Source organism: Nymphalis io, chromosome 1 (assembly GCF_905147045.1).
Source record: "Nymphalis io chromosome 1, ilAglIoxx1.1, whole genome shotgun sequence".
Classification (NCBI taxonomy): Eukaryota; Metazoa; Arthropoda; class Insecta; order Lepidoptera; family Nymphalidae; genus Nymphalis; species Nymphalis io.
Window position 1 is genome coordinate 5,547,042 of NC_065888.1, and position 14,210 is coordinate 5,561,251.

Consider the following 14,210-nt stretch of genomic DNA (forward strand, 5'->3'; position numbering starts at 1 on the left):
AGGGGATTCGGCTATTATGGTAGACATAACTACTACTTCATAATAACAGCATGCGGAGACTATAAATCAGAATTAAGCACGCTTATAGCTCCGGAGTTTTATCTTTTGATGGTAATTAAAGTGAATTCTTAAACAAACAACTACCGCCTCTATTATACGGAGCTATCCAGCGTACATACTTTTCTTTGAATCTGTTTAATAATAAATAAGGATAGGTCAGTCTTAAAGGTTTTAGATAAAGTCGCCAACGCACGACACACGACTTTTTTTCTTCTTACGTGTCTTGTAAGTCACGAAGTCGCCATCGATGCTAAATAAAAATCGCATTGTCACGCGATGCAAACTATATTCAATGACTGCGACCAGTTTTACAGAGGCTTTAGAAAAATAAATAAGAAACATCGATACAAAGGAAAATAAAAGTCCAATAAGAAGCGAAGTCGTTACCAATAAACCGTACAATAAACCTTCAGATTTTAACGAAGTGGAAAATAGAGGTCCAAAGAATAATACGAAGTCATTAGGGCAAAGATACTTCAAAAAATAAGTTCAGTCTTCCGACATTGAAAACATGTTATCAGAAAATATATATACTCTGGAAAGTACAACGTTTTTAAGTTAAATGTATTTAAGAAATTTATATATTATGATGATTATATGAGTGTCTGTAACCAAAATATTTAATATTTTTTTTAATTTTTGTTACAGACACAACAACATGATCAAATTTGCATAAATTTTAATGGGCACGTAAAATTGCTGCTGCAAAAATTTGCATTAACATCATGATATTTTCTTTTGTTCGGGTAAAAACGTGACTGCCCCACATCGGGGTATTTTGCTCTGATCACGATTCTCTAAGGCAGATTGCTCTAGATACATATATGACAAATATTTAGTTATAGTTACCATTTGTGAAATTGTGGTAAAAAAAAATGCAATTTTGTTTTATAAATTGTTAACGTAACCGTTACAGTTTAGAAAACAAAAATAGTAAAATTATTTTAATATCTATCATTATGACATTTAATTGTTTTAAATATAATGAATATTAAATATAAATAAATATTAATTATAAAAATATATTAAATATTTAAATATATCCCATATTCGAAAACATAGACATTTGTATTGGCCTGAAGTAAAATTATAATAACTGTTTCCTACAATATCGGTGTGAACGGTAGCTTTTACTAGTCCAAAAATCCACACACAGTCATTACAAGTCGAGTTACGAGCGGTTAAATAAACGTAGTTACCCATTAAATCTATTGGTGTGCGGATCGTAGGTATGTTAACTGATCCAGAAATAAAGCTTGAGCCAATCACGGAAAAACAAAATGTAGCGACATTACAAATCGAGAAAACGGTCGGCAATCTGACTCGTTTTGTGAACGGATACATCAATTTCAAACGCATATAATTTTAAAATACGTTATAAAATTGGTGATCATTTTTAGTTAATAATAGCTTCGGTATGTTCAAATATTAGTCAAAGTGCACCTCAGAACGGATTCAACCAATATTTGTATTGAACGACTGTTTCCCAAAAGTATATTTTCTCATTAAACAAGCTCTACTGTTCGACGCTCGTGAAGATAGTTCAAATAGTATCGCTATTTATTCAAAGAAGACTTCAAATGAGTAAACATAAGTAAGAACTACAACGCTCCAATAACGAACATTTTTATCGCCATCTTTTAGAAGAGAAAAAAGTTTTTATTTTCAAATATTAGTAAAATAATTGTTAATAAATATCATCTGCTATAATATTTTATAAAAAAAGACAATGCATAAACTTAAATAAAGTTGTTTTCACTTATTACAGTAAACTTAAATTTGTAAATCCCTTCACAATAAGAATTATGTTTTATTCAAATTTTAAATTGAGAAGCATGCGGTTATTTAAGGCGGAAGGAGGCGCTGCAGGAGGCTTAGAAGTCACCCGATCCTGACTTGACCCATTTCTAATTCATGCTGTGAGACATGCGAATTCACTTTAAATGTTTACATAAAAACAAAATAAATCTTTCTCGAAGCTTATTTTGTTGAGGCTTGCAGGATATGTAAATTTTATATCTATTGTTTTATTTAAAAATATACTTTATCTTTGTTAAACTTTAAAGTGTTTTTCATGTAACGAATAAATTTTATTCAATATCACATATGCATTTAAAAACATTTTTTCGTTTTCCCCGAATTATTCCATCAAGAAAATATTTCGCTTGGTTATACTTAATGTCTTTAATCAGGTTATCTGGCTCAATATACAAGAAATTAAGAAATTATGATCTAACGCATTCGAAAAACAATACATTGGATCAGACGGACGCAACAATCCATCTGGAAGTTTTGATTTTTATTGAATGTATGCAGCCCTAAAAAGTACTAACAATTTTGAAATCCTTTTTATGGCGCGACATCAGTAATAAAGCTTAAGGGAAACATATAAATCTTCGGTACTCGTGCATCAACAATAAACCGTAGGTCAGAAGGCATTCATGACTTACAGCGGCGTGGCCAATAAAATGTTATTATTTAAAAGCTCATAGCGCTATGATTTAGTAACTGTAGTAAATGTTTCTTTATCTGTGGTAGGCAGACTATAAGTTAGATCGACCAAGACTTTATTGAAAGATATACATGATGGATTTGTTCGAGTGGCAGCCATATCCGGTGCAAGCAAATTTAACTTCGAATAGGCTTGTTTATTCAGGGGTGCAGTGAACCATTAAACTCCAGACGTAACAACGTCGACCGCGTTAAATTCTTCAATACTATCATAATGCTCAACTTTAATTGCTTTCTTAGGAAACTATAAAAATGGAGTGACTGCAGTTCAATATTTTACTTCAACCAATTTTTTCATTTTTCTTTACAACTTTCATTTCCACCAACACTTTTTTAAGTCCGAGTTATTACTAATCGTAAAACTGACGTTGCTATTAACGTGTGGAGATAATAGAAAAATACAGTTAAACGTCTTTATTTGTATAAAAATATTTTTAGAAAACATTTATAACTCTAATCCGTTTAGCAAAAAAGCTTAACTTAATTCGCATTGATTAATTTGTTCTGTCGTTAGAATTCTCTCCACGGGAATCAGAAATCCCTCGAAAAAGAACAGAGCGTTCAAATTTTGAGACATTATTTATGATACGCCATTCTCTTCAAAGGACTGTATGATTTACAACCGATGGCACAAAAGCCACTACCTTATTATGACGTGCTGGTTGGCCCGTACATTGTGAAGGCATATTTTATTTTTCCAATTGTATATCGTGTTTGTTTATTTTTGGTCCTTGTCCCCTAAACATTGAATTGTCGCGATGGTTCGAAAAAAAACGTAGCATATTTCATGGTCCATAATAATGACAGTATTTGACTTTAAGTAGAAAATTAACCTATTGTACTTTTTTTTCGTTCATAGTTTGCATTTTACATTGGTATCAAAATGGTAAATAAAACAAAAATAAATAATAATTGTTCTATTTCACACAAAGTTTATATTCCAGCATGTAACGGTAAAACTAGTTATGATTGATTAGATGATTGGATGAGATGATTAAACAAAGCACTACTCTGATCTATGAAACTACTTAAGGTTATCGAGTTGTTAATAAGAGAAAGAAGGGAATTTCACATTGACTGCTGTACTGTGTATAATACCAATTAAACCCACAAGTGTTAAGTAAATGTGTACATAAGCATAGATACTAGGAGGTATCCATAAGCATGCTCAACACAGACGCCTCATATATTTGCGTAGGGGGAATTGGTACGCATGTGTGTGGTCTCCTCCTACACACTTCGAGTACTTTATTACAATCACTACGAAAAATAAGTAATAATAATATTATATACATAAATTATAAAAAACAAGAAGACGAAGTGAAATTACACTATAAAATTTTCACTCAAAACTGCTAAGTGCATTTAACAATTAAGATAATGCAGGGGAGTGTGAAAACATTACGCGGTTATGACAGTAAATGTTAGTACCATATCTCTGGTGAATAAGTGCCTTGAATTATTAAATAATACTCGTAGCTTTTAGTACACATAAAAATGCACATTTATTTTCCGTTCAATATATGGGGTCGCGTGGCCTTGCCATCCTCCTATTCAATTATACCTCAGCAATTCTGTCACAGCATCATCCCTAATGGGACATTTTGGAGCTTTGAATAAACACTGGCAGTAAATAAAATACCAGACGTGTGGCATCACAACGGGAGTTCAAATATTATTATACTTGGTGCGGTGTCACGCAGAGACAAAACCACTTCATGGATTATTAAAAAGACCTTTAGTTATAACCGTGAGATTTTTGTATTGATCTAGACGTCGTTTATTTAATAAGTAGTAACCTAACTCAAACGATAATGAAGGCGATCAAAGCTAGTAATGATGAATGTCTATTTTAGTTTTGGGTGAATTTCTCTTCTCATCGATCATTGTCAGACTTTAAACTACACAACTGGGTTCAAACTGACTCGTCACCGGTGGCAGCTGATGGATGCAGCGTGACGGCTCGTCTGCGTCAATGTCGGCCTAAAGGATATCTTGCTTTCTAGTTTGAGCAATTTCCAGTAACCTTTGTAATGTTGACGCAGCTCATCTTTATTGAATACTACTCGACTTTAGTAGTACTACTATATATATATATATATATTTATTATAATAAACAATTGCGCTTTATAAGTGAAATACTACAATTCCAAATATATACTAAACGATAACACAGGTATTTCTCTAAAAGCGGTCGTTACTCCCACATTCAGATTTGAACACAAAAACGTGACATATGCCGTATGCGTGCGCGCAGCGTCGCTGATCGATCGAAGCTTTTTGTCGCGCTGACGTCTCTATCCATTCTCGAGCAAATTGCCACACAAGACTAGCTAACACAAAACTCTTGTCGTGATCGAGTGAAACCCCTCGTACCATTACTTTTTATAAGCCCAACCATCGATCAAGTGAAAACTAATTTTAAAAGTACTTCTTTTTTTACCTTGGCGCCAGTTTTTAATTTTTTTTTTTTATATAAAATGAAACGATTTGTATGTATTATAAAAAGTATGACTGTAACGAATTCTTTATGAAAAAATTAATTATAATTATTATATTTAATTATTGATCATTTAATTTGAGAAATAATTGACTTAATATTAGTCAAGTTGAATAATTTACTTATATAGAATTATTTAAAATTTTAATCACAAAAGATCACTGCTAAATTTATTCAATCTTATTAAGCTACAAAAAAGCTAATTAACAACCGATCGTCTAACTAAATAAGCGTTCAAAAAACAATTTAAAAATCCAATTAGAGTCGACTAAATGATTTAAAATCTGCGGCAGAGGATAAGCCAGCTTTGTAAACAAATTGGCCGTCTCTGGACGGTGGCTTTCGCGTTATTTATAAAGATCTATTTATTCAGCTGAACGGCTTGACCTGGATACGGGTATGTCAAAGCTTGTATTTATTTTGTTAGTGTTCGCCACGTTTAATTATATCTACAATCATGGGGAATGAGAAATTTCAAAAAAATCTTTTTTTGAAAGTCTTTTGACATATTTTTTTCTGGTCTGTATCTACGCTTATTGAACGCAAATTGTTCTGCTAATGTCTCTTTTGATAATATAGTCTATTCTTTAAAATTATTTCTTGAGCAATGTACTCTATACCCTTATATTAGATATATCAAAATAATGTTATATTTGTTCTCTATTTATTTAAGACTTTTTTCATGTATAAAAATGAAAAAGTGTTCATTAAAAAGAATTATCTGATTCCATAAATGCAATCTTACCAACCTTATTATATGAAGTCCCAGGAAATAAGAACTAGAAAGTCTTGTATTACAAGTTCTATCAACGTCAATCACTATCTCGAATTCCTAGTAGATAGTTAACTGCAAAACATATACAACATTTTGCATATTTTATTTATATGGTTCAACAGATACAACCATTTTAATTAAAATTTACTTATGGAAATAAATTCATTCCCTTAGGAATATGTATTAAATAACCAATACGTCGAATAGTAAGACTTAAATACATAAATGTTCTTCACATTTTCAAACATTATTAACAATATTTTTCAAACAATATTTTAGTGTGACTTTAATTGTAACGAAAACTTTATTTCGTCTAATTAAAACCGCCGAACTGTTCATTTACTTCAGTATATACGAACAATATTAATTACTCTGGTAAGAGTTAATTAAATACGTCAATATAATCGGAATCTCATAAATTGAAAACAGCCCCAATTATCACTTACTAGATTTCGCTGCAAATCGACAGATGATTGCGTATCCAATACCGACGAGAACGTTCGTTTTACTACAAAAAAAAAACCTCATATCGAATGCAATTTCAGCCCAACTACGATACCATTACATAATTATTTAGCTGCTCTATAAGCTCACGTATTATATTGAAAAAATATGCGACGAAGAAATAAATCTGTGTTTGATTAAGTATACATGATTGTTATGCAGAGCTAAACGCTAACAAAGACATGTCATTTAATGAGTTTGTGTGACATCTGAATTGTTTGAAAACAAAACTGCATAATTAAGGTAGTACTTAATGTAATTGAAAATAACGAGTTGCATATTCATGTAACGCGCATAATAATCCTTTATCGCCCACAGCGTGGCCCGAAACCATGCTTAATTCTATTTCTGCCGTCTGCATCTGTGAGCCCTTAAGTGCTTCCATCTTAACGGCAGATTGTTACAACATTATGCAACATAAAGCTAACAAAACGGACACTATTCCATCTTCAAAATAAACCATAACACCAACAAAATTGAACGCTGAATTAAATTTTAATTAGGCAATTTTATTCTCATCACGTAAGAGGATTCTGTTTTGCCTAAGCCACACCTGCCGCGGATGACATATTACACTCGAATGGAATTAAAAATCCGTACGAAACAGCCGTGAAATTAAATTTATTTAGAGCCCACTCCACATCATCCAGAGTGTCAACAGTATTTACATAAAGAATATTTTTGTGAAAGACGCGAGCCCATATTTATATAGCGCCGTCGCTAGATGTTTATTGAAATATTTCATTGTTAATTCTTTAAACGACAACTTCGTTTAGGAGGGGAAAAGATCCGAATGGCGCACTGAATGCGGTATTAATAATATTTATTAAAATAACAATATATTATTTGGATAGTTTTATTATCTACATTCGGTTCTATACCTGCAGGAAAGAAAGGGATTTCGTAATAATAAGAGACCAGATAAGCTCCGGCGCTGGACAATTTACACGTAGGAGAGTGACATGCTATGCAGTGATAAATGTTGGCATAGGTCGGTAAAAAATTAAAGATCGTTCCTTTGATAACGTTTAAAGATAAACCACCGGAAACGTGACGAACCTTGTGTTGATAAACACTTGCGTTCTATTAATAATATATAAAATACTAAAGGTACTGGGAACACGAACACAAATCCTACTTAAAATGTATATGGAAAGGATATGATCATCAATTATCAGTATTAATAATAATAAATTAATCACTAATATGACAAAATCAAAAGATAAAAGTATTAAAGTCCCAAACATTTGCCTAGTGGTTAATACGCGTAAATTTTAACTGATGATCGTGGGTCAAGCCCGGGCAAGCACCACTGAATGTTCTTAATTTGTGTTTATAATTCATCTCGTGCTTGACGGGGAAATAAAACATGGTGAAGAAACCTGCATGTGTCTAATTTCACCTAATTTCTACTACATGTGTATTCCACCAACCCGCATTCGGGCAGCGTGATGGAATAAGCTCCAAACCTTCTTCTTAACAAAGGAGAGGAGGCCTTAGCCCAGTAGTGGGTATGTTCCACTACTGGCTGCTATTTACAAGCACAAGCTGCTATTTTACTTTACTATTGTTATACATTAAATTAAATATTTTTGTTTGGGTTAAAACAATTTATATAATATTTCGATACATTTATAAATATTTTTTCTTTTGTTGTATTACACAAGTAATATCTGCTTTTACTATGATAACTTTTAATATGATATCACTTTTAATTATACTTGTAAGGGTGACTCACTAACACCCCGTACTTTGTCAAAATGTAATGAACAGATAAGGGCTGCAGGAAAACGAATCAACACGCTAATGATGCTTACATTACACGTGGACTGCTAAAGTCATACCCTTTAATTCTGTTACGTTAGTCGGATAAAATAAACAATTTAGTTAATTTTCATTTGTCAATACTACTTAGTCTAAGTCATAAATTTTTGGTATACCAGGTGAGTTTACGACGACCAGACGAAATTCTATATTATATTGAAGTATCATGTTACCATATATTTTTTATATACCACAGAAACTCAAAACTTCAGGTAAATATCTTCTTACACACGTTTACCAGATGTGATGTGTATTCGTCTTTATTGATATCATTTTTAATGGTCTTATTAATATTCAGTTTAAAATATTTTCGTAAGGATTAACGTTGCGGATAGCAATATATATATATAAATAATCATTATTAATTTAATTAGGAGTATTCATCGCTATTCAGCGCTAGAATTTTTTTAGGTTAGTGAATAAAATCTGTCTAAACTCAATTACATAGAGCTCTACCACAAAAAGTTGGTAAAAGAGAATGATGTTAAAGGCTTCATTGTTTCATATTTCGATATCATGTTGTTAATTCCTATACGCCGAATTTGTTTTAAGTAAAACAATCATGTGTTTCTACTGCCAATTTATATTTTATTGTTCAATCTTTCAAATTACCGTCTTAACACACACCCACACAGAAACAATTATGTTTAGACTAACTTAATATATAGTACAACCATTCATTCTCACTTATACGAGTACAATGAATATTAAAATTAAAATTATTACCAACACTTTTTGTCTGTAAAGTTTTACATGAATATAAACACAAACAAACTTATCACTTTTATTTTTACTATTATTTTTTCATTACTAAATAGGATGTATCGATAATTTTAATATAAAACCATGATCATTAATTATAAACTTGTTTTTTACACGCTACAAGTGCATATATATATATATATATATATATATATATATATATATATATATATATATAACAATATATATATATATATATATATATATATATATATTGTTACATATTATAAATAAAACATTTCGCAATTTAAACATTTGAATTGTAATAAAAAAAAGCATGTTCAAGAGTGTGAGAAGGAACATTTTGGGCGTCGTGTTTATTGGATTGGTCCATAGAATGTCAATAAATGTCATTTCAAATAAATTGCTTGCCGCCACGATCGGAGTCCGAGATCTCGCTGGCTCTTTAAAATTTTAAATTTTACATAATATGAAAAAAATATACGAAATATGTAAATTTTGAATAAATTGAACTGTTTCTAACTGTTTATATCTTTAGAATGACCGGTGGTTTACTCAACTTTTGCTATAAAAAATCTCTTTACATTAGAAAGTCGAGAGCAATTTAGTATCACACAGCTTCCCAGAGCTTTAAATTTATCATTGTCACAAGAAGATCTCATTTACTCCTTGCATTGTTTATTATAATTCTAATTTTTAAACAAGAACAAAGGGCAGATGGTTTTGTCGTTGACAAAGATAGATTGCAGTCTAGGCTCCGCTGGTTGGTACAATGGGTTTTGATAAAAACTCGACGCTACAGCGAACATTACCTGCGACGATCAGACCCTTGTCTCTGTTACAAACATGACAGAAAGTGTAACAGACCAAAATATGACTACGATTTGTATAATTTGAATAGCTAGAATCTATTCAAATGAATAGACGAAACAATTAAAAATATAATAAAAATATTGCTATGTAAACTTTTCTGTTGGTAAATAGAAAAAAATATATATTATTATTGAATTAATAAAAAAGTTTTATTTTATTAGCAAACTAAAATATCTTATTCGTCTAATAGATAGAAATAGACAAGACATTTCAAACAAAGTTGATAGCCTTTTTATCTTTTCTCATAAAATATCCTAAGGTTTACAAATTGGGCCCGAATGATGATTTTTTGTTCGCGTGGTACGCGCCACGGGAAGCATTTCGAGAAGGACGGTTTTGTCACCTCCGCACAATAAAAATTCAGGAAAAGGTTTTATTCTAATATTGAAATCGTTGTAAAATCGGATTAAGTCTTGTCCTTTATTATACAGATATTTTCATTTAAAGTTAATTCTATAAACTTATGTCTTTTATTAGTTTTGTAATTTTATTTATTTTTCTCAAATATGTATCATTTTGTAGCATTTTTTTTTAATCAAGTTATATGTAAGATCGTCCTCCATTTCAAGTGCTACTTATTTATACTTATTTACAATATGTATATGCCAACTAGTAATGTATAATTTTTTATATATGTTATTATGATGACTGTAAGTAAAAATGACCAGCTTGGTACAATTTCTTGACAAGTAATATTTCACTCGCAATATTATCTACTCATTAATCATTATGTACTTTTATCATAATCATAGATATCGACTGCATACGAATCAGGTATACATGCTACAATTTATATAAGAAATTAAAACGGTTTAAATTTAAACGCATTTTTTATTTTAGTTTTCAATCACGTACGTGTTTATACGTAGGTTTATAGATTTATCACAATGTACCAATACAAAATCTTAAAAGTAATTTTCATTGATATGTAAATCTTTTTTTATTTTATTTTATATATATATTTTTTTTAATTTTAACGAGGTCATATGTTTTCACTATTTTCATTTTTTTATTTTATATAACTTCTTAAATTAAATATACGGAAAATAAAAATTGAATACCTTCAAAATCAAATAATATAGTATAATTTTATAAAAAAACATAAACGTATTTAAATAAGCTTATAAGATGTACATACTAAAAAGATATTTTTCTTAATTATGTACGCTAGAAATAGTAAATGCTTCTGTGCATCGATAATTCGTTAAGCGCGGTAAATACCGTTTCGCAAATTTGAACCTTATTATATCGGTTTAAATACGATTTTTATTAGTATATTTTTCTTTTCAAAAATATCATAAGGCTATATAAAATCTGTAAATGCGTATCTTATCACTTATCAATCATCACTTCTTGCTTCGTAAATTACTTATTATTATTAATTTAGTTTAATTATATTGAAACTTACCTAGTAGTCTCCATACTTCAGCCCTACTCAAGTAAACATTGAGATGTGCTAAGCATGCCGGTAACAACAGGAGAAACGTAAACAATTTCATAGTTACACAAGGTCTTTCTCTTACAACTGCAGGTTTGTCCTTAAGCCGAAATGTTAACCAGCATGATATTATTTAACTCACATTTTCAACCACCGTCCAACGTTAAGTCGCCGATACAAGATTACACACTCGGATAAAATGTTCAAATTCTACAGAAACACTTAACAAAAGTACAGATTGAGCTTGTAAGTCCAAAAATCTTTAACTTTATTAATGTATATCAATTTTTACTAAGATATCCTCACAATATTCGCATATAAACAAAAATAATCAGATCGTTATACAACAATACACAACGACACTACCTCCACGCTACTTTATCTCTGTTAAACTGGTTGCGGGCTGCCAGCTGTCTATATTTTAGTTCGCCTTTTCGACATTCTATGTCCAACCATTAAATATGTTGTGTGCGTAGGACAAATTTTAAAAGCTTCATTGTGCCCTTACTAGATGGCATCACATACAATTTCTCTTTTCGCATTGTAATAAAAATATTCTGTTTTTTTTTATGATTTTTTATGATTAAAATTAATTAGTTACGTAAATTTGAGTATCCGCTCAGAGTAGAATATTTTAACATCCTGCGATGGAAAACTGTATTTAGTGACATCTCGTGAGCGGGATGCGAATCACATTTCTTGTAATATCAAATACTCGTTGATATAGGCTTGAAACAGATGTCGCTACGAACTAAATATCGTGACTAATTTTGTTTTAATTTTTTTTTAATATAAAATAATGCAAATATTTTCTTAATATAATAATAAAAAAACTGCCTGATTATCTATGAAATTTTATTTTTATTGAAGTTTGGAAATCTATGTTCTAGTTATATAGGTACTTTTAAATACTTCACTGTGCCTCCATATTATATTATATATTTATGGTACCTATAACCTAAATAATATGTAAAATAATATTATTATTACAGGTTGTGTTCTATTAGTCAAACTAAACACCATTATTACTTAGTTATTAACTATTTTAATAAGGTAGTCACAATCCTCGGTAGTATAGTGGTAAGTATATTTATTCTCTATTACTCGCAATATTTACAAAAATTGCGGCGTCAAATTTAAATGATTATTCATATTATGTACATCTAAATTAAACCAAAATTAGCGTTAACCTTCAAATATAGGACATGTGAGGCATATTCATATACCTCCATCGACCTCACAGCGGTGGTCACGTGATTTTTTTGTGGTATACTGAAAATTAAGTTTTGGTCGTTTTGATCAAAAGTCAATCAAACAAAGAAGGTAAGTCCAACGTGCGAGCTTTAAAGAATCGAATTACATCTGCAATTCCTGCAAGAACGTTCACCTACAGTGTGCCAAGCAAGTATGATATCTGTGGACTTGTGGGCTTATTAAATTATTTGTTCAAACTATTTCTCTTTTTATCATTTTGATTAGTGTATATATTAAAGATATAAAAGTCTGTTATATTAATTAAAATTTTTACATATGAGTGATTAATGATATGATATTTAGATTTATTTTGATCGGAATGTTACGACCAAAAATATAAACTGCAAAGAAATTCTTATAATATCAATAAAATTTTGATTTTTCATGTTGATACATACATGAAGTCATAGTCACTTCACTTTTTTCCGACAATTTTCTCTTTGAATTCGATGATATACTGTTGGGCTTTATATATCTCAAAAGATACGTAACATATTAACAAACAAGCCTTCTTGCTTCTTGAAACTATAAACTTAAATATTCAGAGCGTTCCATATCAATCGGATTAACAGTTTTTGTGTGAAACCGTAAGGAATAAACAAATTAAAACTATTGTTAAGTAGGTGATAATTTAAACCATGCCGTACCGCTTTAGTCATTATTGAAAATATGTAGACCTAATTAAAATTTGAATAAAAAAATATGTATGCCATAAGTTAATTCGTAATATTAGAATATTATTATCGCTTTGGCATTACTTGCACTATAATTTACTACATATGTGAGTATTTCTTAAAATTTTCTTTTTCTTTTAAATTGACCAGAAAAGTTGTAAGTACCTACTTGTTAAAATAATTGATTGGTGGCGCCTGGTAATACTTTCAAATAAAGAAACTGTCAGTGTACAACAGAGGCGTACAAACTAAGAAAGGCGAACGTAGCTTTATACCCCTACACCCTTGCCCCTAAAGCTAGCAAAAACACCCTACCATCAATATAGTACTCATTTATATATATTTTTAACGTAGGTATTTTAATTAAAAAAAAATTAAGCTAATGTGTGATTAGGACACTATGAAGCGCCCATACGCTGAAACTATTTCTCCTAAAAAATGGGACTGTGAGAAATAAACTAATAATTACAATTATTTAAAAATACATTTCACCGCAATATAAGTTTGTAAGAACATAGGTAGGTATTTTAAAAAAAGTCAGTCATTCACTCAGTCAGTTATAGATATTGTCAGTTTATTATGTCAAAGTAAGTCTGGATGTTTACCACGACTGCTTTCAATACTTATAGATACACATAAACTTTCTATAAAAGATTAGCAGATTTCAAGTCTACAAAGATCCACGACAGCATAGATGAGCATGTGCCGTGCAAGGGCCGAATTCTACTAATTTATGACGATTACGATACGTTCCCGATTCAATTCCGATCTAACTTTGAAGCATCTGTATTTATTCGAATCGGAACCGAACCGATATGATGTAACCATATACCGTTGTATCAAAACCAAACCTAATTCTTAACTCTTATAACAATAGTCGATAATAAAATAAAATAATAGGAAAACGGAAAAACGGCAACGATCACGCTTCGTTTCAATTGCGATAAAGTGACAATTTGTTAGTAGAATTGGCACACGGTACATTTGATACGTAATATCTTAGACTATTGGAAGTACTGACCGGTGAGTAATGGTAGAAAGCCGGATCATAATATAAAATAAAAGAAATTTACA

At 30.5% G+C, this 14,210-nt stretch overlaps 1 protein-coding gene across 1 annotated transcript in view; it reads right to left on the reverse strand.

Annotated features, from left to right (window-relative positions):
• Positions 1-11,609, reverse strand: part of LOC126769074 (tyrosine-protein kinase Drl) — a 32,689-nt gene extending 21,080 nt beyond the window's left edge. Inside the window, exon 1 of the mRNA XM_050487624.1 lies at positions 11,179-11,609. Coding sequence (XP_050343581.1) covers positions 11,179-11,269 — 91 coding nt within the window. The 5' untranslated portion in view covers positions 11,270-11,609. The remainder of the gene's footprint in view (positions 1-11,178) is intronic.
• Positions 11,610-14,210: the final 2,601 nt, after the last annotated feature.